Raw genomic sequence first — 27,440 nt, 5'->3', positions numbered from 1 at the left:
CCCCGAGAACAGCACCACATGTTGAAGCTAACATAGTGGCAAAACTGATAAATTGCAACTTTCAGGTCAGTAACGTTACTTTACTTTTCTCCATAGTTTTTACATTGTGAAAGACACGTCTGTAAATCAGAAATCTTTTTGTCAACGTCACAACCCCCGCGAAATGACAAGTTTCACTGTCAGGATTTGATCCATTCAGTCCAATAACATTTCAGTGGGCTAGAAGAGACGTAAGATGAAATCATTTTTATCTCCATTGACGTTAGCAGTGGAAAGTTAGCCCCTCCTCTGGCAAACGTCTCTGGTGTGCCTGCTCTATGGGCCCCAGGATGCATTAGATAGGGGTAATTTTATACCCAGTAAATTGAACTTTTTTTTGGCTTCTTGTGCTGCCGAGCAACTTTGATTGAAATGAACGTGGTCCACCTCATGTTTGGTTGCTCTCATTGGGTGTAGGTCTATCAAAGTGCGTCCAGAGGCATTTAGGTTTACGGTTGTTGATAACTTTGAAAATTGAAAATGAACTTAGATTTTCCAGACTAACTGTCATTTTGTGATTTGGCTCTATCTTTGTCACAATTCTTAAGAAAAATCTAACCAAGATGTTATTTTCATGGTATTATTTGTGTTTGTTTACAATAATTACCACTGGTTGATTTATCAATTTTTAAAACTCTATCAGCCTCAAAAATCCAGTATCAGTTGCGCAGTAATTGACGAGCTAACACACCATCGATATCTTTTCATGGGATTCATTGACAGTAAAGAAAAACAAAAAAACACCAGCTTATCCTTTAATGCCAATTTGAACATTTTTATTCAGGGCTTCTGCTCTCTTGTGAACATGTAAAGAAAATTTCAAAAATGGCTCCGTAACCTTCTTTGTGTGTTTACAACCGTGTCCTTATTTATTTTCAGTAATTCTTCCCATACATATAAACAACCTGTACAAAACGGCTGAGCCTTCCGTCTTTTTCTGCTTCTTTTTTCTTTCCTTTTTTTTTTCGTAACATACAACTTGCATCATGATAACAACAATCAGCAATATCACACACCCACTTTGCAATATTCAAACTAAACATTTTCTGTGCAATACAAAATAAATGTACACATACTTTGATATTTTTTTTCCAAAAAAATAAAAAAATTGCTGTTATTTACAAATCCCACAACAAAAAAAGTAAACATTCTCCACACCAGGTTGCTTTGACGTTGAACTCAGCAGAAGCGTGTTCTCTTATTATTATTAACATGTTGTATAATTTGTTTGTACAGATTGTTTTTTTATCCTATATTTCACCTCATGTCGTGTGACTGAAAGAGCACCTATCATACGGATTACTACATGAAAAAGTTTTAAAAACTCTGACGTATACTTTGCTAAGTGACCTCAAAAGAAAATTTAGTCTTCATTATGTGGACATGTAGTGTATAATGTGCCCCATTCAAGTATTAAAAACTGTGTTACAGGACTGTTAGTATTTAGTTATCGTCAGTAAGGCAGAAATGACATTTGCATGACATGAATGGTTTTAATTTATTCTTCTTTCTTTTTCTTAAATCACCGCGAAGTGTCAGCTTTTCCACAGCTTACTAGTGTAGGTAAAAAACGAAACAAAAAATGAAGAATTCAAATTTAATCTGAATTTTTATGATTAAAAAAAAACTTTTAAAGCAGGCGATTCTTTAAAAGACGTCCCCCGCTGATATCATAGTTAAATCTTTAATTGCATCTGGGCAGAAATAAAAGTGATAACACCAGACGAAATCTACAAACCACAAAAGGTACCTTACTACAACCAAAAAAATCCGTTGTGAGAAATAAAATCTATACATATATTTACTTGAGATTCACATCTGTTTTGGAGAATGTGACACATCTAAACATCGTTTCCCGTCGCCTTCGGTTTTCTTCGAGTGTCCTCGCGTTGATAGCGGTTCCTCTGCGTTATGGTTACGTCTGTGGAAGAGGCAGTGTTTTATGGCAATAGAAGGTAGAAGTCATGTGCATATCATGCTGCACTAATATAGTGCAATGTAGAGCCTGAAACAAAGAAAGGGTGGAGGCAGGCAGGCAGTAGTTTCCATGAACAACTGATTGCAGGCTACTCCTCCATCAGCATCGTACAGATCTGTTTATCCCACAAACACAGGCCTGTGTGCCTCTAAATCAAGCAAAAAAAACCAAAAAGAAGAGAAGAAATGCCTCCCTTTTGTTCAAGACTGTAAAAGAGATTTGAGTCAAAACCCAGTTGAGGATTGAGAAAAAGGAATCCAAACCTTTTTATGGAGATTTTCCTCTCCCTCCTCCTCTTCCCTGCGGTGACTTTTGGCAACGTACGAACCGTCAGAGCATCCTAAGCCTCCAGCTACTCAGCATTTTTAGGGACAAGCGGAAAAGCGCGGGGGAAGAGTTGGAGCTTGTGCTGCCATGTTCAGAGACAGACTGAGAGCTGGGTCTGTCTTCTGCACCCAGACTCTCCTGTATCTGAAACCTTTCTTTAAAGTACTGTGGAAGTGTAGGGGGCAAAAAAAGGCATTTCATCGAACATGGTGGAGGTCATGAAGGCTCTTGCAAAAGAAAATACTTTAAAAAAAAAACAAAAAGGAAGGGGGGAAGTGAATGGAGCTCTACTTGAAATGGTTAAACCCCACCAGTGTCTCTGCTAAGAGGATTTTCTGTAATTTCTCCGCTCTGTGACGTGTCCATTCACGCTGCAAACATCCGTGTCCGTCACTGTAATGGCATGATGAAGTGGGTCTCTGTGACAGGTGAAGTGCTCGGTGAAGCGTCTCCCGGAGGACTACATGTCCGTGTCCCCGTCGTAGGCGAGAGTCAGAGGTTTTAGTCGGTTGTTTTGTTGCCTCTGTCTCTGAGGTCTCTTTGGCTTTTTGCTGTGTGAAAAGATTAAAACAGAGTCAGAGAGGCACTTGAAAATAAATCCCCAAAAGATAATTGCAGTATAAACTACCACACTTAACACAAAGTTACAGCACTACAATGTACTAATACAGACTGGACTAGAAAGTACTTACAAGTACTGCATTTCTTTGCGTGATCAGAAAAAACTGAGGTATTCAATTTTTCAAAACAGCCAGCTGACCCTCTATGTTTTAACATGACTGTGAGAGCACTAAAATTAAATTAAATTACTTTCAGAGGAAGAAAACCTAATTTCAGCCTTGGTACTTCTGAGCTGTCAGTACTGCCTTAAGTACAAGGTCGCATCTTGTCTCAAAATAATGGGGTGTATAATGTTAGACATTCTCACATATTAAATGTATCTTATATCCTCGAGAGCATAATTTCTCAAAGTGCAGCCTGTAGGCCTGAACGTGACGAAAAATGCATTTGTAACAACTAAATCAGCTGCAGTCCATTTTAATACTTTCACTTTTAATAGCTTACATTTAATATGAATTACTGGGTCAAACTGTGCCGCCCTAATAACTGTCTTTCAGGTTAGGAATGACAGCTTATAGAAAGCTATTTGTTGCACAGCGAATAGTCGCACCTGGCAAGTGTTGGTTGCCGGGACACTGGGATTAAGAATGTTCTGAAATAACTAAAGTTACACTACGCAACTGTTACTATGATTTTAACACAAATTTGTTATTCAAAATGTAACAATATCAGAGAAAACAGAAGGTTGTGTCCCCTGGGCAAGTATATGGTAAGTTTACTGTCCTTTCAGATTTTAATGCTTCAGGGATGCAGGACCTAGCAACATTACTGATAGTACAGTATGCCATAAAAAATATCATAGTGTATTATGTGCTTCAAATATGTCATAAAAAAAAAAGGCCATAGTAAAGTATGGCATAAAAATATCATACACATGGATAAAGGTCATAGTATAGCAGGGCATCCAAAACTGCATAAAAATGGTCATAGTATAGCATGGCAACCAAAACTTTATGAAAATTATCATAAGTATGGCATCCAAAACTGTATAAAAATGATCACTTTATGAAAATGGTCATAGTATAGTATAGCAACCAAAACTATATGGCGTCCAAAACTTAAGAAAAATGGTCATAGTATAGTATGGCAACCAAAACTTCATAAAATAGTCATAGTAAATTATGGCAACCAAAACTTCTTAAAATGGTCAAAGTAGTACGGCATCCAAAACTTGAGAAAAATGGTCATAGTATAGTATGGCCTCCAAAACTTCATAAAATGGTCATAGTATAGTATGGCCTCCAAAACTTCATAAAATAGTCATAGTAAAGTATGGCAACCAAAACTTCATAAAATGGTCATAGTATAGTATGGCCTCCAAAACTTCATAAAATGGTCATAGTATAGTATGGCCTCCAAAACTTCATAAAATGGTCATAGTATAGTATGGCCTCCAAAACTTCATAAAATAGTCATAGTAAAGTATGGCAACCAAAACTTTATAAAATGGTCATAGTATAGTATGGCATCCAAAACTTCATAAAATAGTCATAGTAAATTATGGCAACCAAAACTTCATAAAATGGTCATAGTAGTACGGCATCCAAAACTTGAGAAAAATGGTCATAGTATAGTATGGCCTCCAAAACTTCATAAAATGGTCATAGTATAGTATGGCCTCCAAAACTTCTTAAAATGGTCATAGTATAGTATGGCAACCAAAAACTTCATAAAATGTTCATAGTATAGTATGGCCTCCAAAACTTCATAAAAATGGTCATAGTATGGCAACCAAAACTTCATAAAATGGTCATAGTATAGTATGGCAACCAAAACTTCTTAAAATGGTCATAGTATAGTATGGCCTCCAAAACTTCTTAAAATGGTCATAGTATAGTATGGCGTCCAAAACTTCATAATAGTCATAGTATGGCAACCAAAACTTCATAAAATGGTCATAGTATAGTATGGCCTCCAAAACTTCATAAAATGGTCATAGTATAGTATGGCCTCCAAAACTTCATAAAATGGTCATAGTATAGTATGGCCTCCAAAACTTCATAAAATGGTCATAGTATAGTATGGCCTCCAAAACTTCATAAAATGGTCATAGTATAGTATGGCCTCCAAAACTTCTTAAAATGGTCATAGTAGTACGGCATCCAAAACTTGAGAAAAATGGTCATAGTATAGTATGGCCTCCAAAACTTCATAAAATGGTCATAGTATAGTATGGCCTCCAAAACTTCTTAAAATGGTCATAGTATAGTATGGCAACCAAAAACTTCATAAAATGTTCATAGTATAGTATGGCCTCCAAAACTTCATAAAAATGGTCATAGTATGGCAACCAAAACTTCATAAAATGGTCATAGTATAGTATGGCAACCAAAACTTCTTAAAATGGTCATAGTATAGTATGGCCTCCAAAACTTCTTAAAATGGTCATAGTATAGTATGGCGTCCAAAACTTCATAATAGTCATAGTATGGCAACCAAAACTTCATAAAATGGTCATAGTATAGTATGGCCTCCAAAACTTCATAAAATGGTCATAGTATAGTATGGCGTCCAAAACTTCATAAAATGGTCATAGTATAGTATGGCCTCCAAAACTTCTTAAAATGGTCATAGTATAGTATGGCAACCAAAAACTTCATAAAATGGTCATAGTATAGTATGGCCTCCAAAACTTCATAAAATGGTCATAGTATAGTATGGCCTCCAAAACTTCATAAAAATGGTCATAGTATAGTATGGCAACCAAAACTTCATAAAATAGTCATAGTATAGTATGGCAACCAAAACTTCATAAAATAGTCATAGTATAGTATGGCCTCCAAAACTTCATAAAATAGTCATAGTATAGTATGGCCTCCAAAACTTCATAAAATGGTCATAGTATAGTATGGCGTCCAAAACTTCATAAAAATGGTCATAGTATAGTATGGCATCCAAAACTTCATAAAATGGTCATAGTATAGTATGGCATCCAAAATTGCATAAATTAGTCATAGTATAGTAAGGTGTCCAAAATGGCATAAAATCGTCATTGTATAGTATGCCATCCACAAGGGCATAAAACAGACATAGTATAGTGTGGCGTCCGAATTGGCATAAAATAGTCATAGTATAGTATGGCCTCCAAAACTTCATAAAATAGTCATAGTATAGTATGGCCTCCAAAACTTCATAAAATGGTCATAGTATAGTATGGCCTCCAAAACTTCATAAAAATGGTCATAGTATAGTATGGCAACCAAAACTTCATAAAATAGTCATAGTATAGTATGGCCTCCAAAACTTCATAAAATAGTCATAGTATAGTATGGCAACCAAAACTTCATAAAATAGTCATAGTATAGTATGGCCTCCAAAACTTCATAAAAATGGTCATAGTATAGTATGGCATCCAAAACTTCATAAAATAGTCATAGTATAGTATGGCAACCAAAACTTCATAAAATAGTCATAGTATAGTATGGCCTCCAAAACTTCATAAAATAGTCATAGTATAGTATGGCCTCCAAAACTTCATAAAAATGGTCATAGTATAGTATGGCATCCAAAACTTCATAAAATGGTCATAGTATAGTATGGCATCCAAAATTGCATAAATTAGTCATAGTATAGTAAGGTGTCCAAAATGGCATAAAATCGTCATTGTATAGTATGCCATCCAAAAGGGCATAAAACAGACATAGTACAGTATGGCGTCCAAAATGGCATAAAATAGTCATAGTATAGTATGGCCTCCAAAACTTCATAAAATAGTCATAGTATAGTATGGCCTCCAAAACTTCATAAAATGGTCATAGTATAGTATGGCAACCAAAACTTCATAAAATGGTCATAGTATAGTATGGCCTCCAAAACTTCATAAAATAGTCATAGTATAGTATGGCCTCCAAAACTTCATAAAATGGTCATAGTATAGTATGGCAACCAAAACTTCATAAAATGGTCATAGTATAGTATGGCGTCCAAAACTTCATAAAAATGGTCATAGTATAGTATGGCATCCAAAACTTCATAAAATGGTCATAGTATAGTATGGCCTCCAAAATTGCATAAATTCGTCATAGTATAGTAAGGTGTCCAAAATGGCATAAAATCGTCATGTATAGTATGCCATCCAAAAGGGCATAAAACAGACATAGTACAGTATGGCGTCCAAAATGGCATAAAATAGTCATAGTATAGTATGGCATCCAAAATTGCATAAATTCGTCATAGTATAGTAAGGTGTCCAAAATGGCATAAAATCGTCATTGTATAGTATGCCATCCAAAAGGGCATAAAACAGACATAGTATAGTATGGCGTCCGAAATGGCATAAAATAGTCATAGTATAATATGCCGTCCAAGAGGGCATAAAACAGTCATAGTATAGTATGGCATCCAAAACAGCATAAAATCGTCATAGTATAGTATGGCATCCGAAATGGCATAAAATAGTCATAGTATAGTATGCCATCCAAAATGGCATAAAACAGACATAGTATGGTATGGTATCCAAAATGGCATAAAATCAACATAGTATGATATGGCGTCCAAAATGGCATAAAATAGTCATAGTATAGTATGGTGTTCGAAATGGCATAAATAGTCATAGTATGTCATCCAAAATGGCATAAAATAGTCATAGTATGTCATCCAAAATGGCATAAAATAGTCATAGTATAGTATGGTGTTCGAAATGGCATAAATAGTCATAGTATGTCATCCAAAATGGCATAAAATCAACATAGTATGATATGGCGTCCAAAATGGCATAAAATAGTCATAGTATGTCATCCAAAATGGCATAAAATCAACATAGTAGTATGGCGTCCAAAATGGCATAAAATCAACATAGTATGATATGGCGTCCAAAATGGCATAAAATAGTCATAGTATAGTATGGTGTTCGAAATGGCATAAATAGTCATAGTATGTCATCCAAAATGGCATAAAATCGTCATAGTATGGTATGGCATCCAAAACAGCATAAAATCGTCATAGTATGATATGGCATCCAAAATGGCATAAAATAGTCATAGTATAGTATGGCGTCCGAAATGGCATAAAATCGACATAGTACAGTATGGCGTCCAAAATGGCATAAAATAGTCATAGTATAGTATGGCGTCCGAAATGGCATAAAATCGTCATAGTATAGTATGGCGTCCGAAATGGCATAAAATAGTCATAGTATAATATGCCGTCCAAGAGGGCATAAAACAGTCATAGTATAGTATGGCATCCAAAACAGCATAAAATCGTCATAGTATAGTATGTCATCCAAAATGGCATAAAATCGTCATAGTATGGTATGGCATCCAAAACAGCATAAAATCGTCATAGTATGATATGGCGTCCAAAATGGCATAAAATCAACATAGTATGATATGGCGTCCAAAATGGCATAAAATAGTCATAGTATAGTATGGTGTTCGAAATGGCATAAATAGTCATAGTATGTCATCCAAAATGGCATAAAATCGTCATAGTATGGTATGGCATCCAAAACAGCATAAAATCGTCATAGTATGATATGGCATCCAAAATGGCATAAAATCGACATAGTACAGTATGGCGTCCAAAATGGCATAAAATAGTCATAGTATAGTATGGTGTTCGAAATGGCATAAATAGTCATAGTATGTCATCCAAAATGGCATAAAATCGTCATAGTATGGTATGGCATCCAAAACAGCATAAAATCGTCATAGTATGATATGGCATCCAAAATGGCATAAAATAGTCATAGTATAGTATGTCATCCAAAATGGCATAAAATAGTCATAGTATGGTATGGCATCCAAAACAGCATAAAATCGTCATAGTATGATATGGCATCCAAAATGGCATAAAATAGTCATAGTATAGTATGTCATCCAAAATGGCATAAAATCGTCATAGTATGGTATGGCATCCAAAACAGCATAAAATCGTCATAGTATGATATGGCATCCAAAATGGCATAAAATAGTCATAGTATGATATGGCATCCAAAATGGCATAAAATCGACATAGTACAGTATGGCGTCCGAAAAGGCATAAAATCAACATAATACAGTATGGCGTCTGGAATGGCTTAAAATGGTCTTAGTATAGTATGGCGTCCAAAATGGCATAAAATAGTCATAGTACAGTATGATGTCTGAAATCGCACAAAATCATCATAGTATAACATGGCATCCAAAATGGCATAAAATAGTCATAGTATGGTATGGCATCCAAAACCTCAAAAATCGACATAGTTTTGTATGGCCTCCAAAACGGCATGACATGGTCATAGTATGGTATGGCGTCTGAAATGGCATAAAATGGTCATAGTATAGTATGGCAACCAAAACTTCATAAAATGGTCATAGTATAGTATGGCAACCAAAACTTCATAAAATGGTCAGAGTATAGTATGGCCTCCAAAACTTCATAAAATGGTCAGAGTATAGTATGGCCTCCAAAATGGCATAAAACAGTCACAGTATAGTATGGCCTCCAAAATGGCATTAAAAAAAAAAAAGATAAAAATGTCATTTGTCAAATGTCCTGAAAAAGTCTTAGCATGGTTTATCATGAGAAATGTCAAAGTATAACTACAAGCATAACATGTCATACATAAAATAATAGTATAAAGTATGTCATAGAAAATGTCATAGCAGTACTTAGTTTGCCAAAGTGTTATCTGTGTTCACATAGTGACCCTCAGAAAAATTCTGTCCGCCCCTTAATGTGACATGAAATGCAAGCATTATATTTACAGGAAATCCATTCTATCATCAACACCAGTGCTATTAACTAGTCCTCAGCTAATAGTCACTGGAGAACTCGGCACTTTAATGTGGAAGTGAGATGAAGAAGATGCTTTGCTTTATGTGTTCCTGTGTGGTCCTCAGTCATCATGTTGGCTCCCTAGACTGGCACTCAGTCATCAAAACTTTGAGAACCGGAACTCTGGAGAACGGCTGTGAAAGACAGTTAAGCTAATATTTAGTTGTGCTCTCTCTTTTGTTTTATCAAATCTCAATCATTCCAGTTTTGTGTCTAAAGTTTGAGCCACTTATCAGCGCAGGACAGTCCAATTAATTAAAAACTTTTCCCCAAAACTTAGAACAGAGACATGTGATGTAATGGACTCTGGAGTATTGAGATGCTTCACAAAAGAATATTCTGGAGAGTTGGTAAAGGCGATCAGAAAAACACCAGCGGGAGTTTTCTCTGAATAGTTCCTGTGATGAAGAGCTGACAAAATCACTACAGAGTAAACACGGCACGTCAGCAAACATCCAGACAAACAGCAACATTTTCTGCTGCCACACACAAAAATCATCATGGCTCTCTTTTCTGTGTCTTTGGCAAAGTTCTTCATGCTCTCAAATACTGACTGGAATCCTAACAGGGCTACAGCTCACGATTGTTTTCATTATTGATTCATTTGCAGATTATTTTTTGGATTAAACATACAGTACAGCTTCTTTTATCTGACCAACAGTTTTTGCAAATGATTAAATAACAGTTCACTGACACTGATAATAATTTCAGCTGGTAGCATTCCTACAAAAATAGGTCTAAGTGAAGGTCCAAGTCTAATTAAGACCAGTTTTATACACTGTTTGTTCAAAGCTGAATGCAGAGAAATCAAACATCAATATGTTGAATCTGTACAAAGGATAATGAGCTCTTGGTTTGGCAGGAAATGACTGGGGAGGGACATCGGGGGAACGTGTTGCCCTACTTCCTCTTTCAGCCACAGGAGGGCAGTGTGGCATCACGCTGGAGGGAGAGAGGAGACTTCAGTGTCTGTAGATTTAGATTTGATTTGTGGCACAGAAACAAGTCTCTGCAGTAATATCTACATCTCCTTTATCTTCATTCATCTCTCTGAATCTGCTGCTGTAGATTTACTTTCTACTGCAGCTTTCACAAATCTATATTACATCTCTATTAACCAATGGGAAGCTGTTGAACTGCACAGCGACACAATTACACTGTGCGACAAGACGACGTCAGAGCAAATAATCATGTTTGGACAGACACTGTGTCATCACATCGTTCTCTGAATACACAATGTGACGTGCTCGTAGTAAATTTGAAAGGAGTCATTCTGCATGAGTACTACTATTACTTAGTTTGAGTTGGTTTTGCTGATACTTTTACATGTTAGTATATTCTTTTTACACCTACTGGTTAAAGTGACCCAATGCTATTTTTATGCTGTTTGGTTGGGTTTTAGATTAGATATCTTAGATATTTTATAATGTGTAAATGGAGAAATATATATATATATATATTTCACTGGATGACTTATGGAGAAGGGGTGGGAAGAGGTTTATACTTCAGCTCCTTTTCGGACATGTCAAAGTAACTATACATTAACGATTGCCTTCACTTTTTGCTTTTCATTTTTAGTAAATATAACTTACTTTCTGTCTGTCTGCTTGTTTGTATGTTTATGTCTTTTTTTATGCTCGAAATAAATATCAAATATCAATATGAAATAGGACAGGTGTTTTCAGATGACACTTGGCATTTGTATCTGAACACATTAAAATTCACTTTTATCTGGTCCAAAGCTCGGTTGGCCAAAATTAGTAGTGATATAGATCCCACAAGCAACAGGTGTAAATAATCTTAAACCACTTAATGTCACATGTTCTGGTCATGTCTTGAAGTATTTCATTTCTGGGACTTAATATTTAAAACTTTTTCAACAACGTTTGGACGGCTGGTTGTCCCGTCTATGTCCATGGCAATATTTGGAGTAACTCCTGTAGATGTTGACTTAAGTAGAGCCCAAGAGAACATCGTCTCTTTTTGCTCACTTCTGGCCAGACGACTCATCCTCTGTCAATGGAAGAACTCCTCCAACATATGGACACTGGATCAAGGATGTTTTGCATCATTTCCATTGCAGAAAATCTTACTGCCACCTACTCATGTCACACAAGTTTTTTTCTCTTTAATTTTTTAATTTTATTATATTCTTAATATTCTTCTTTTTTATATTTATGTACACATACATTTTTTAAATTATTTTTTATGTAATTATTTTTTGCTTTTGTCTTTTATTTCCTTTCACTGGCATCTTATTGAATAATAAAAAAAAATACCTTGTTAAAAAAAAAAAAAAAGCCACTTTATCTGACCTTTAAGTTAAAACAAAGATAATTTCAACTTGATTTGACACATTTTAAAATTATGATTTCACAGAGGTATTATTTGGTCAAAGAACGGAACAAACAACCACTGTACAACTACAACAACAACTCCTAACACTACTTCTACAGCTCAGAGGTAAGTCCTGTACTTCTAGCTCCACAGCAGTAAAATGACAGCCTCTAAAAAATAAACAGCCTCTTTAAAACATATAAACATTACATCCAACTTCAATGAACCGACTGCACATGAAGCAGTAAAAATGTGCACCATTGCCTATTATAAAAATGTTGCTTACTTTTTAAGACATATTAATATGTTGGCAATAAAAATGATTTATATGTAATGAATCAGTCAATCAGTTTGTCTCTTTATTATATTCTGCTTCTTTCTGATGCGTCCTTACTATACTGCTCTTTGTTTTGTACAGTTTACTTACTTTAGGTATTTATATATTGCTTTGTATTTATTTTATTTTTTTTCCTACTTATGCTTCCTGGTTGCACTATTCCTCTGTTGCTGTAATGTCGACAATTTCCCTACTTTGGGATGAATAAAGAATTATCTTTTCTTAATAACCCATGCCACAATTAAATATTTTTAATATTAATATATAACATACAGTAAATGTAGATATTTGTATTTGTGTATTTCTGTTTTTATTAATAGGAATAGTTTGACATTTTCAGAAATACACTTACTTGCTTACTTGCAAAGAGACAGATGAGAATATTAATGAGAATATTGATGTCGCAGTTGTACAAATCAGCCCCCACAGATCGCACAGCCAAATCATCATCATGATTAGATGCAAACCACAGGTGTGTGAGAATACTTACCTGTGGAGTGGTGGAGGATGCACTGTGATCTTTTACTTCAAGGAGTAGTTCAACTTTTAGGGTAATATGCTTATTTGCTCATTAGAGTGAGATCAGAGGATCAGTACCACTCTCACATCTGTGTGTTAAATATGAAGCTGTTGCCAGGAGATGGTTAGCTTACCACACAGACTTGCTGTATGTAAATTAATGAACTTCAGAGGTGTTTGTAGTTGTATCTTTTAATTTTGAACAGAGCCATGTTAGTGGTTTCCTCCTGCTTTAAGTCTTCATGCTAAATTAAGCTTTCCATCTCCTGGCAACAGCTTCATATTTAACACACAGACGTGAGAGTGGTACTGATCCTCTCGTGTAACTCCAATAAGCAAATTTCACTGAGAGTCCAACTATTCCTTAAAGTAAAAGATCTTAGTACGTTCTCCGGCACTGTCAGGTAAGTACTAAAAAATACTGAACGCACCACAGAAAGTGGTTGTTATTTCTACCTGGTTTGCATCTCGTTATGATGGTAATTTGGCTGCGTGGGCCTACTTGTAGAGCAGTGATTGGGTACATGTGTGGGCAGTTTTTAAGCCTGAATTTTAGAGTTTAATACATTAATCAGATATGGGACCCACACAATACGATAACAGACATTTTTATATGTCAAACTTTTTATTAAGTCATTTGCTTTTCCATTCTTACCTTATTATTCCCCCTAAAGCACCCGGTTATTGCACCAATTTAATTATGATTATTACTACCATGATTATGACTTATATTTCATCCTTGTTTGGCCTGTTATGATTTATATATGTATCACGCCAATTTCTGTGCTTCACCCTGTTTTTGTTGGTCCTTTTGTATTTATTTCCCTGATTCTGTCATTGACGTATCTGTAAAGTCACAATTGTTTTGTTTTTGCCCCAATAATAAAATAAAAAATCAGATATGGGTCACTTTTAAAAGTAGATATAAACAAGAACAGGTAAACACCATCTACACGCATCTACACGCTCTACAGAAGCTACACGGACTAAACTAAACATCACCCGGATGGTTTGTCCTCACCTGCACCAGCACCTTCAATCAGCTAGTCAGGCAGGACATGTGACACTTTAGAGTGAGGTCACAGGGGAAGGTCAAGGACTGCAGGTACTTATACTGGAGGGTGTGCTGAGGGTGGGCGAACCCTCCACATCCTCATTAGCTGCTGCTGCTTTGAGCCAGCTCTTGGCAATCGGGACAGGTGTAAGTCATCTCATGTGCATCTTGGCCCATCCAGACCGCCGTCCCATTGGCGTCAGACTCTTGGGCCTTAAGAGAGCGATGCACCTTGGCACAGTAGCTGCTGCTCTCACACAAGAGGATGGCATGACGGGAGCAAAAGGAAAGGAAATGATGTGAGGGTAGCTGGACGACAGGGAGAGGGTGCTTTAACTCAAAGCAGGAGGGGACAGATGGGTTTGGTTTGATGAATGAGGATGATGATAAATAGGGGGGAATTAAACTTGTCAACTCACCAAGCTAGGTATATCATAGACACTATGAATATGAGGAGCACAAAGGCTCCGGCTGCTACACCATACACCCACATCTTCAGCTTCCCATCTGTGGAGGAGGAGGCTCGTCAGTTCGTCTGTCTGTTTAGACTCACAGCCATTAAGAGCTGCAACAATTAATTCTGTGAACGCTTCAGAAAACTCAAACACATCACTGGAATTGCTGCTTCTTTTTTTCCCACTAACACTTTATAATATTACAGCCTGTAATTTACAGTGGAATTTGATTTTATGAATCAGGTACCAATAACATAATTACAGGTTCCTACTGGTGCTTAAATGTCGGCACAGAGGAGTAACAACTGGGCTTTTTAGAGCAACATTGAAGTGTTTATTTTTTTAAATACTAGGTACCAGTGGTTGGATATAACCAGATACATTTACCGATACATTTATGTTACACTATACTTGTACTCCACTACTTTTAAATGTAAATACTGATCTTTTCAATCTACAAAACGAATGCTGACAGTTTTGGTTACTGGATATTTTTGCAGTCAGATTATTAATACAAAATATAAATCAAATAATAACAACGAAATTATTATTGATTAAGCTACACAACGGTGTATAAAGTAGTTAAAATCAGTTCTTAATTTATCAGCTTCAACATTAAAGCTACAGTTGGTGACTTTTATGAGAATAGCCTTGTCGTAGTCGCTGAACCTTTCACTATTTTCTGGAAGGAGAACATGACACAGATCGTCTGAAACAAACTCACGTCCCCTGTTCCTCTTCATTCTGCATCTAATGACATTTACTAGAATCGACCACAGTCACCAAGAACAACCAATCAGAGCCGAGGAGTCTCAAACACAGCTGTCAAATGTCAATCACTGCTGTCGGCAGCACTGATCAAATATGAATCAAGATTCTGTTGGTGCATTGTCTATTTCTCTCCTCTGATGTTTTCCAAAGTAAATGTTAGTATACTACTGAGCTGTGAAATGACAAACTGTGTGTTCCAATACCCATATCACCAGACTATAAAATTAAGTATGTCCCAATACGTAGTATGTCAAATGCAGTATGCCAAAAATACCTGGATGTTCTGTAGAGAGGTGCGCGATTAGACGTCTAAACAATTACACGTTCACGATCTTGATAGTCGGCACCAGAGCAATTATTCGGTTAAACCAATTACCAACAGCAGAGCTCTCCGGGTTGATCAACATCTGGAGAACTCTGTGAGTGGTGTTTGTTTTATCTCCAAGGTAATGGATATAAAAGCAAGAGGGTTAAAGGTCAGGGCGTAACGCTATGAGACAGTAATATGTCCTGACTGTTTGCATGCTGCACCCAACAGTACGTACTTTTTAAAGCCAGCTGCAGTACCTACTAAAAGTAAAAAAGATGTTGGATGTTGGAAACAGCTGACTGGAGTGCCAAGCACTGCCCACCAGTTGGACCAACTCTCATCTCACAGCTAAACAGTACACTAAAATATGTTTCTGAAAACATTTGAGGCGAGAAAAAGACAATGCAGTAACAGAATCATGATTTATTTTTGATCAGCGTTGCCTCGTTTCAAAGTTTGACCGCAGTTCACGAGCAGTGACTGACAGCCACATTAGAGATACCTTGGCTGTGATTGGTTCTTTTCGGTCACATGCCACAAGGCCATCAGAAGCCCTACAAGGCAACAGAGTAGGCAGAGGAGTATGATTTTTATCTGCAGATTATCAATCTCATTCAGAGCCTTTGTGCTCCACTGTCTCTCAGATTAACTCATATCGCAGCGGTGTCTGGACAGCGTGACGTGTGTGGTTGTGCTGCTGCCGTGGTCCTGCCAGATGCCTCCTGCTGCTGCTGCTGCCATCATTAGTCACTAGTCATACTTCTACTGTTATTATACACATATGATTATTGTCACACATGTATACTGCCAGATATTAATACATACTTTCAACATATTGTACCACAGTAGCCAGAACTATAACTATAATATTATTACTTTCATTAATGTTGTTGTAAGATACTGTCATTACCTGCATCTCTCTCTCTCTCTCTCTCTCTCTCTGTCTCATTGTGTCATATGGATTACTGTTAATTTATTATGCTGATCTGTTCTGTACGACATCTATTGCACGTCTGTCCGTCCTGGAAGAGGGATCCCTCCTCAGTTGCTCTTCCTGAGGTTTCTACCGTTTTTTTTTCCCCCGTTAAAGGGTTTTTTTGGGGGGAGTTTTTCCTTATCCGCTGTGAGGGTCATAAGGACAGAGGGATGTCGTATGCTGTAAAGCCCTGTGAGGCAAATTGTGATTTGTGATATTGGGCTGTATAAATAAAATTGAATTGAATTGAATTGAATTGAATTGTGTGAATATAGAAACAGTTTCAGTAGATATTAAAAAGTTACCAACTGCAGCTTTAATCCATCAATAATTACAACCAATAATATAATAATTCTGAGATGGGACATTCTGCATTATGACTACTTTTACATTTGGCAGTTTACGTATATTTTAACGCTCATACTTTTATTCATACTCTTGAACTTTTAGTCACGTTTGGAATGAAGGGCTTTTACTTGTAAAATAGTATTTCTGCACTGTGGTACTGCTTTTTTCAGTTAAGAAAAGTTCTTCCACCCTTGCTAGGTACTACAAATTTGGGCAGCTTTCTCTTCTGTAACAACTGACACTATTTTTTTTTCCAAAACTTTGATTTACAAAAATAGTTACGGCATCATGTGTTTCTCTTTTGCTGTAAAATGCCCAGTTCTTAATCCCTTTTCCCCGACATTTACCTGTTGTCACCTACATTTAAGTAAACTGGTAAATATTTTATTTGTACCTGATTCATACAATGAAATTACAAAGTTTTAAGTCCTTTTATCTTTCTAAAAAGGCAAAACATGTTTTTGATCTTACTGTAATAAAGTATAACTGTAAGAAGTGTGTGTCAAACATCTGGAAGATAAATGAGACAGGGGTTAGAGTACGTGATGGCGTGAGTGTGGAAGTCTTTACTCCTGACAGACGTTAACTCAATCTGTTCTGCACTCTTGCATCCTAAATGTTTCTGCGCCATCAGTCACAACACTCCTTAAATGTTAATGTGGCAGCAGATCACAGTCAGCAGGTTCATGTGTACATGCATCAGAGCAGACTGGAACAGACTGAAAACTTGTCCGATGCATCTTTTGTTTTTTAATGTGTCGGTTTTATTTCATGCACAGCTGCGAGTACAAATCCGTTAAACCTGGTGTTAATTAGACCCTGTCAACACTAAATCTGCCGAACACAAACTGAGAGTAAAGTACATTCTGCTGCTGTCATGTGAAAACCTCTCAGCTCTCCGCCTTAACTTCACTTCAAGGATTACATGGTGCTCTGCAGGTTGAGAAAATTCAGAAAACGCTGGGTTTCTCTAAAACCTTTTCCTTCAGATAAACTTAAAAAGACAGAGTGGGCACTTGTTTTTCTTATCCAGTGTTGAAAGTGGAAATATTATAAATACAAGCTCCTCACTTAAAAACTTGCACATACACAAACAGACCTTCAGGTCATGATTTGAGTGGGAGCTTTGGAAAAGATGCCTGATTATTTACTGACCTTTATCTTGGCAGGACGACTGTTTGTGTGCAAGTAATTGCACATTTGTAGTTGATACAGGCTGTGTTCACAGTCATCATTAGCCGGATGTGTTTTATTTCTACTTTTTGTTGTTGTAAAAGACTAATTATACTGTCAAAGTAACATTTTCGAAAAATACAAACCAACCACGTCTGTATTTGTCCTCCACATTTCTGACTGAGAAGCATTTTTATGTGGTGGTTTTTGTAATTATGACTTGACAGCTGGAAAATAAGAGCCTCTGAAGAGTACATTAAGGCAGGGTTAGTTCCCCAAAACATGACAGTGAAGAGATTAAAGGTTTTCACTTGACAGCAACAAAACACAATTCTTTATGTGTGTCTTGTCTTTTCTATATTTGTGGAGAGAAGTTGTTTGGAGGGTGCAGAAGGGCTAATCCTCAGGCATGTCTGACCTGGTCCGTAGGGCTGCAGGTACCAGGTCCGCCCCGTGCGTCCAGGCTGGATGGTGGTGGGCAGGGTGGGGTTAATGGCACGACTGGTCTTCACATCCCCTTTCTTGTCTCCTGCTGTGGGGATCTCCAGGATTGGGATGGGGGCACACTGATCCAGCTGCCCAGTGGGCGACAGCACCTCTGTGAATCCCTCCTCGCACATGCAGATACCAGCCTGCAGGGGGCAGTGTAGAATCATGTTTGGTGTGAGCCGCAGGTACAACACAGTGCATTAAGGGAGTGATGGGCCATGACAGCATGAATGTGAATCTAGAGGTTTTTTTATTCTCTTTTGGAAGAGGCCCTGGACGTTGGTGTGGTAGGTTCACCGACCTGTTACTTAGATAAAAGCTTCAGCTTCAAAAAGAACAAAACCATTTCAGAGCATACTTTTGAACCGTATTCATTAAACAGAGAGACATTTCTGTTAGCCTGATAAAAACTGGGTGGACGCAATATTAAAAAACTCCTCTTAATATGACTCAACATTGTTTAATAGCACCGCAGACTACATCCTCCAAAGTGATCATGAAGTTAAATCCTCACATTTCTGAAACAGCTTCAACAAAAACTACTTTTTTGGTCCATTTACAGTATACCCATCCAACTGCCAATAAGTAACTGGAATACAACTATCAGCCAAAACATTTAAACCACTGACAGGTGACGTGAACAACACTTATCATCTTGTTACAATGCAATGTTCTGTTTGGATATCTTTGGTTCTGACATTTATTTGGTTGTCACCTGACACACTCCACCCACCTAAACACCACTACAGACCAGGCACCCCCCATTATGGCAACGGCACTCCCCAGTAGCTGTGGCCCCCCAGCAGGACAATGCACCATGCCACACCACAAAAACTGTTCAGGAATAGTCCGAGGAACGTGACCAAGAGCTCAAGGTATCAACCTGGCCTCCAAATTTCCCAGATCCCCATCTGATCCAATATCTATGGGACGTGCTGTTACCCCACCTCACAACAAACAAAAGATTTGAAGCAAATGCCCTGGTGCCAGACACTATAGGACACTCTCCAGAGGTCCTGTGTCCATGATTTGACAGGTCAGAGCCGAGTCTGGTCCAAGGAGCACCCACCTTGGATTGGGGGTACCTCTGGGGTACCAATTAGTCCCTCAAATGTTCAATCAGAACGGGATCTGGGGTATTTGGAGGCCAGGTCGACACCTTCCTTAGGTCATTCCTGAGCAGCTTTTGTGATGTGGCACGATGAGTTGTCCAGCTGGGGGGGCCACTGCCATCGATAAATGCTGTTGCCATGAGGGGCTTTATTTTGACGGTGTTCGGGTGGGTGGAGCACATCAGGTAGCATCTACATGAATGCCACTACCCAAGATTTCCCAGCAGAACACTGCACTGTAACAAGATGATCAATGTTATTCACTTTACCTGTCAGTGGTTTTAATGTTTTGGTTGATCTGTGTATATTGGAGAGTAAACCGACTTCATCCTCAGTAACCAACCCATCTACACCCACCTCAACTACCACTACACCACTGCTCTCCTCCATGTGCAAACAGACTTTAGGGTCACTAAAATGGAGTTCCAGGTACTGTGCATACACATGGACGCGTAAAACAAAGCATTTGGGAAACAATGATATCAACCTCTCATTTTGTGCATGCCCATTATTGCTTTGTGTAGAAGCATTCACTAGAAACAACAACAATGGTGGATTACAGGTTTGCTAAGTTTCGTTAGCGCTGCTTGGTCGAATGATTACTTAACACTTAATCTAGCATTGCTGCACCACTTCAGGGATGAACAGAGGCATCTGCTGCAACTAATGTTCTCAGTCCACCTCAACATTTAAAGTTTAAAGTCCGCAAGATATGATGGTTTTGGATCAGACCTGGTTGAAGGAGTAGTCCCTGGTTGAGCCCAATCGTCATCTACATCATTGTTATTCAAAAAACATCTGAAAAGGACTCTAATTTTCAAAGACTCTTAACACTCCACTCTTTACTTTTGCAAAATTGTTTGTAAATTGTACATCTTTAACAATTTGGTAATACTTCTTATTCTGGAACTCTTATTCAATTATGCAATCTTCAGTTTCATCTTTTTCTTTTTATGTATGATTGTTGTTATTTAATAGTGGAGGTCGTTTTTATGTACTAGTGTGTGCAGACATCTTCTGTAAAGAAAAAAAAAGGTCACGTGGACAGAAATATTTCTTCAAAAGCAGGGGTGGAAAATGAGTTTTGAAAAATATCTGTATACATGGGAGACATAGTTTTAGACTGCATTCGTTTGAGCTCAATGTACCTAAAAACTGGCAACTGAGCATCTATATCACTTACATCATTACTCTGCAGTTATTAAGTCTGTCTGCTCCACCAACCAATACAGCTGATAAATAGCTTTTATTGCAATGTTCAAATTTGTTCTTATTTGTTTGTTTTTTAAACACAAGCTATTAAAATAAATACACTTTGAGTTGTAACAGCTGCTGTTTCTGCTGGACATGATCCTTATTCTCCTGATTTCGGTGCGGCACAGTTGAGTGACACAACAGGAAAATGGGTTTTACATCTTCATGCTGCCATCATTTCATTCCCTGCTGCATTCAGATCCAATTCTGGCAGCCATGTGTCACAGTGAGTAGAGAGACTGCCATTCATCGGGAGGACCTGTGCTTTCAGGTTTGTCTTTTTATTGTTTTTTATTGTTTTTATTGTGCACCTTTGTCTGTAAACCAAATTTTTCCTCTATAAGTTTTTCTCTTCATTCTTTTTTTATTTGCTGTTAATAGTGGTGATGTGAGAACAAAGAGCTGCTCACCTCGCTGCAGAAAGACTTCGGCATCAGACAGGGAGGATCACAGGAGCTGTTGTCCACTGGAGGGTTCATCGGAGGACAACCTCCTGCGGGTGGAAAGACAATAGAATCAAAGAGTTTGTGACGGTTTTAAAGGAGTACAATGACGATCAACATCATCTGTGTGTCCTGGTAGATGTGCTGCCTCCTGTTGCTGAGTACGAGTGTCACCTCGAGTAATCAAATTACATTTTCAAATTAAAATGTGTCTGTGTTTTTTCCCCCCCGCAGCCTGTACATTCAGACATCTTTAGAAAATATCTATACGTCAATACAGCTGTTGTAGCCAGGTTTATTTTTGAAACGATTTCAAGTGAGCAGCCATGTGTTCATGTGTTACACAGAGATGAATAGCTGTTCAGGCTGCCATCGCCCACCACCTTCCCTTCTTATAGAAATAAGTCCTGAGCTTTTTTTTAGAGCAGTATGTTATATTTCTGACATATTTTGTGTCAATTTTACCTCCTACGTAAAACTGCCACTTACTGATGTAGACTTACTGTTGAGCTCAAGAGCAGCTGAAACATATCCGTTTCTCACTTTCCCCATGAATTCAGCGACACTGCTCATTATTCAGAAACAGTGCAGAGCTGTGTTTCTCAAATGTTTTGACCCTTTAAAATTAACCAGTGTTTACTTGCAGCCTCTCGTCACCAACACAACCAGGAAACAGAATGATCAAAACCTCCTGAGAGGAATACTTTGTGGACACAATCAGTAGGATGCATTATAAACTGAATGTATTATTAGAAAGTCAAAACAAGCTACACAAACATGAATATTTGCCTGCTTCCTTGGTCTTTAATGATGTTAAACTGAATGTCTCTGTATTGGGTTTTTGTATAGTAGCTCAGACAAAACCAGCAATTTGAGTATGTTAACTAAAACTGTGAGCTGTGATGGACATTCTTCACTATTTACAGACAAAACCAGTTAATCCAGATGACAATCAGCAGATTACTTTATTCACCACCACCCGGAAAGTTAAAATCTTCCAGTAATTGGCAAGAATTAAGGGAAACATTTGACTTAAGTCTAGTTAAACAACAGAAATAGAATGAGAGTAGAACAGACATTTAATGGTTAGCCGTGGTCATCTGATCAGTTAAAAAGAAAATGATGACTGGTGTTAGTTGTTATGGCGACAAGACACGTCAGTGGGGTGGTAAAGTGTGTCACACTCATAGTTTGAGAACTCAGTTTTGGCCTACAGTGCGCACAAAGCTGGGTTTTTTATTACATTATCATTATAAGAATATAATTTGATGTCTTAGCAGTAAAAATATGAAGCAATCACATTAAGTAATCCTCAATTCTTCTCCAGCATTAAAGGTCCACTGTGTAGGATTTATGGACAGCTATTGGCAGACTTAGTATATAATATTCACAACCATATTCTTATTAGTTTATAATCACCTGAAACTAAGGACCATTGTGTTTTCATTACTTTAGGACAAGTTGTTTAGATCTACACAGGGAACTGATCCTCATCTACCAAGATCACCATGTTTTTACAGTAGCCCAGAGCAGACAAAGCAAACACTGGCTCTAGAAAGCATTTTCGCGTCGGCCACCGTACTGCCACTTAATCCAACACACTAGAGCATTGATTCCCAACCTTTTCTCTCCAGGGACTCCTTTTCTATTACATTATAAACTGACTACCCCTGACTGAGTGACATTTTTGTAGACATTTCATATTATATTCAATGCACAACAGTAAAAGTACAAAACAACTGATGAACTGTAAATATTGAATCACAGATGAGTTTTCCTGATATTTTTAGGAACTTTCTACCTTTCTCTGTCTTATTTGTTTGTTTGTTTTAACAGACTTCTTTTTTTAAGAAGTCACTTTTTTCTTCTCCCTGACATTTGGCTGTTGTTCTATGAGCTCTTTCTGTACTCTCCTAATGCAGGATGAGGCTGTTTTAGCAGAGTTACAGCTATGTGAATGTAGCTTTTGTTCAGGTCTTCACCTCGCCCTTGTCCTGTGAATTTGTTTTTAAATTTTATATCCTCAATAATAACCAAAACTTTAAAAACAAAAAAAACCACCAAACTGATTTAATTTTCTTCACAGTAATGAATGAAATTCTGAGAGACAGGCTTAATGTATACATTTTTAAATAGATTTGTTACACCCCTTAAAATTGGGAAGGTCTTGCGAACCACTGTGAAATCTTGGTGACCCCTTGTGGATAGCAGGACCTGCAGGTTGGGAACCAGAGCACTAGACCTTTAAGGCAACAGAGATAGTTAAAAAAAGACGCCTCTTCATGTGCCGCACTACTCCACTGCTCATTTGGTTGTTGAAGCAAAACCTTACTTCAGTGAGCAAGTTGGTTTATACGGAAGTTAGCTCGTTACAACAGCCACAGGACACATGAAAATGGCCGCCGTTCTGACCCTTGTGGATTTCAACTGGAATGTCCATTCTACACTCATTCTGTTTCTGTGAGTTAAACCTCATTTTGTGTGGAAGAGATATTCTTTTTATATATCTTTAATATATCTTTTTAATCACCTTGAGAGGTCTAGATTAATTTTATGACCCCTTGACCTCAGGTTGGGAACCACTGGTGTTTGTTCTCATCATACACAAGGAAGCTGACCCAAGTCCAAGTCTTCAAAAAAATGAATGTACTGTAATGCAAGCTCAATTGTTAGACTCAGAGTTCCTTACCAGTGACGTTGAGTCCATCTGAGCGCTGACACCAGATTAAAGGGCGGGTGGAGTTCAGACGAACGCTGCTGAACCACTTGTACTCGTAACAGTCGCCCCCTGAGAGCAAAATAAAAAACACAATCAACACCTAAAGAGACTGTACAGTGGGAGTCTGCAGTGAAGACCATTAATCATGAGAGTGACGGATTAATAAAGCAGCTGCTAAGTTATGGTTGTATAATAGGCTGCTGTCATATAATATCACTATCAGTGTGTCTTCACAGAAGGGTCCAGTTCAATGTTTTAATCTGCAGTAAGAGCTTTTGCTTAATGACTTTCTATCAATGCTATTATGACTTTATCAATATCTCCATCAGTGCAGTAAATGACCATATTTCCCTGCGGAGCCCTGTGTAACCAATCATCAGTCCGGCCCATTCGGCTAGCGTAAATTAACAATTTAACCTTGAACAAAGGAAAGATCTATTCTCCACCGGCCTGGGTACAGTATCACAGCTCCAGTCGATGGCTCGGCTCTATCTGCAGCTTTCACAGGACGATTTGTCTGCGGCTGAGACAACTTCACCCTTTATGTTCTTCACTTTTCTCATTTCTTCCCTTTTTCTTGCTTTGGAGCAGCCACAGTCGTTTCTCAAATGTGTTAAGCTATCATCGAATCACTCACTTCAGCCGGCACTTCCCACCATCTTTTACGAGCAGATTGGGATTTTACAACTATTGAAACATTTCTCAGCAGAAGAGCCGCACTGCAAGCAGAAATAATGTCAGTAGTTGCGTTAGTGCCCCCCCAAAAAATCCCAGGTTTTTGAAACACGACTGAAAGCCTCTGTAGGAGAGGAGACGGCTGATTTTCAAGCCTATTAACCTACAAAAGATTCATTATAACCACACTGTTACAAATGGACTGTAAATGGTTATATCGTGCTCTTATACCAAGGCAGTTTACAGTGTGACCATCATACATTTTCACACATTCACACACCTATGGAGATGGGGCTGCAATGCAAGCTGCTTACTGTAACTTCTAGAATCATGAATCCATGGTCACTAATGAGGGAAAACAGTAACTGCCATCCAGGTTAACTTTTAGGGACTGTACAAAAATTAAAGGAGTAGTTCAGATATTTTGAATTTGGGTTGTATAGGGTACTTGTCCATTGACTGTATATTATAAACAGCAAATTTCAGTCAGCACGCCCCTAGTTTCGAGAAGCAGGGTGAAGGCTGACATGGAAGTTAAGCAATGTACTGCTGTGGAGGGGTCAGCAACAAGGAGCTAACCCTAACCCTACGCTGAGGAGCTTTACATCCTCATTGTGGTAGTGATGTGACGTCATGCGACTATAATGCTGTTTGTTTATCTCCTAACGTTAGCTTTTTACTTCTGGTGACAGCACGAAGGCTTTGAAAATCATAAAAGTGGTGGTTTTCTGCAACAGTTCAAAAATCTGCTGGAAAAATCCCACGGGCTTTTTGACGAGGGAACAAAAGCAATGCTAACTTCTGCGTTGGCCTACAAAAGTCCGTCATCCCTGGAGCACTCTAAAGTCTGGCTATCTTAGCTAACTCAATGCCTGTTTGTGTTTGTTTACCCACCTATTCTGCTTTTTGTTTCCTTAAAAAGTATCTGAGAAGACTTTTTTATACATATATATATAATTAAGCTGTTAATTTGCAGTATTAAGAGACTGGATTCTGTAATGCTTGTGTGATGGAGAAGGGGCAGAAATCAGGCCTCACAAGTATAGTAACAAACATGTTGCGTATGTACTGAGGAGGTGGATCAGATGACGAATAAAAAAGTTTTGTTTTCCTTTGTGATTTTTTTTCTCCTGTTGCTGCACAGACAATAAAAAAAGTGGTTCAATAACTTCACATGCATTGTATTTCAAAGAACGGATATATTGGCCCTATTAGCTGCCATGTGAATGTGCCCTGACAGAAATAACAGGACTGCTGTCCTCTGATGTGCGGCAAGACCCCTGGAACAGAGACAAGAAAACAGAGACAGGAAACATAGATGGAAAGAGAGACGGGTGTAGCGTGCAACAGCGATCCCTCAGCCAGGAATCGAAGTGGTTATGTGGTATGTGCAATAACCATTAGACTACCAGGGCGCCCCCACAAAATTCATTTTTAATGTTACTATTTGATCTCCCTCCCTCCGTCCCTAGCTGCCCTTTCTCCGTCACTGCCCTCCTTCTTCCCCTCCCTCCATTCTCTCTTCCTCCTCCGCCTTTACTGGTCTTGCTGGGCTACTCCTCCCCCCTGTGCCTCGAGTGATGCTGTGAAACCAGGTCAGGCTGGTGAAGACTGCTGTGGGGCTGTGTACAGTAGCCAGGGAGGGAGGAGAGGGAGGAGTGGGAGGCAAGGGAGGAGGGGATGGGAGGGGGAGGCTGCTCTACGGAATGAGCCCATGGCTACTGTATATGCTGAGCTTTGGTGGTGGTGGTGATTCACAGCCCACGCTGCACCTAATGGGTGATTAACGCGCCTGGGGAACCGCAGAGATCACAACAGTAAATGAGCACGAGGGTTTCCTCTGTTTGGAGATCTGACTCAAGAAATCCCATTTGGGAGAGCGCCAATTGACCCAGTGTACAGAGGGGAAAACAAAGTGATCGCAGTAGTTAGCGCTTTAGTTTTTCTCAGCTATGTTTGGATAGCGAGGTGGCTCAGTGGTTAGCAGTGTCACCTCACAGCAAGAAAAACCTTCATCTGATTCCAGCCCCCAATCCCTCCTCCACAAACTCAACATGTTCTCTCTGCGGGTTTCTGCTGGTGTTCCAGTTTCCTTTCACAATCCAAACACTCAGGTTCAGATGGAGAGAAGACTAAATAGCCTGCAGGCATGACCCTGAATCTAAGTGTCTTTCTGTGTTAGCCCTCTGATGCACTGACAAGCTTGCCATCGTGGTTCCCTGCCTTCTGCCCAAGCTCAGACTGACTTCAGTCCTCCATAATCATGTGTATTAGGAATATGATGGTAAAGCAGAATGAATAAATTAATCAAAGTTTGGGACTGCTGGCTTGTGGCGAGCTTATTTGCATGCACTGAAATACGCCTCTACTTATTAGAAGTGTGCTCACCTGTGCAGGGCTGAGACTCCCAGGCCTGGTCAGGGCAGAGCTGCAGGTTTTCAGGCTCCTGGGCCAACACGGCTCGTGAGCGGACCTGAACCGAACCGAAGTCCACGCCGGCCCCCTTGACACAGATGCTCACACACGGGCTCCAGTCGGACCACTCCATCAGGTAGCATTCACCTGTAGGGAGTGAAGAGACATGTGTGGTTATGAAAACAATCGTTTCAGTCAAATAGTAAAAAACTGTCAGTTGGACAAAACAAGACATTTAAAGACTTGATGTAGTCTTTTCACTTTCTTTTTTACATTTTATGGACTAAACATTCAAAGGGCACCTATTATGCATTTCTGTATTTTAATAG

At 38.4% G+C, this 27,440-nt stretch overlaps 1 protein-coding gene across 1 annotated transcript in view; it reads right to left on the bottom strand.

The window, feature by feature from the left end:
* Positions 1-246: 246 nt before the first annotated feature.
* Positions 247-27,440, bottom strand: part of LOC125893947 (thrombospondin type-1 domain-containing protein 7A) — a 239,557-nt gene continuing 212,363 nt past the window's right edge. Inside the window, exons 23-28 of the mRNA XM_049584960.1 lie at positions 27,085-27,258; positions 23,992-24,090; positions 21,270-21,352; positions 18,423-18,636; positions 14,391-14,478; positions 247-2,895 (exon numbers count right to left, since the gene is read on the bottom strand). Of these exons, the coding sequence (XP_049440917.1) occupies positions 2,805-2,895; positions 14,391-14,478; positions 18,423-18,636; positions 21,270-21,352; positions 23,992-24,090; positions 27,085-27,258 (749 nt within the window). The 3' untranslated portion in view covers positions 247-2,804. The remainder of the gene's footprint in view (positions 2,896-14,390; positions 14,479-18,422; positions 18,637-21,269; positions 21,353-23,991; positions 24,091-27,084; positions 27,259-27,440) is intronic.

The sequence above is a fragment of the Epinephelus fuscoguttatus genome, linkage group LG8 (assembly GCF_011397635.1).
Source record: "Epinephelus fuscoguttatus linkage group LG8, E.fuscoguttatus.final_Chr_v1".
Classification (NCBI taxonomy): Eukaryota; Metazoa; Chordata; class Actinopteri; order Perciformes; family Serranidae; genus Epinephelus; species Epinephelus fuscoguttatus.
This window is presented reverse-complemented; position numbering and strand designations above follow the sequence as displayed.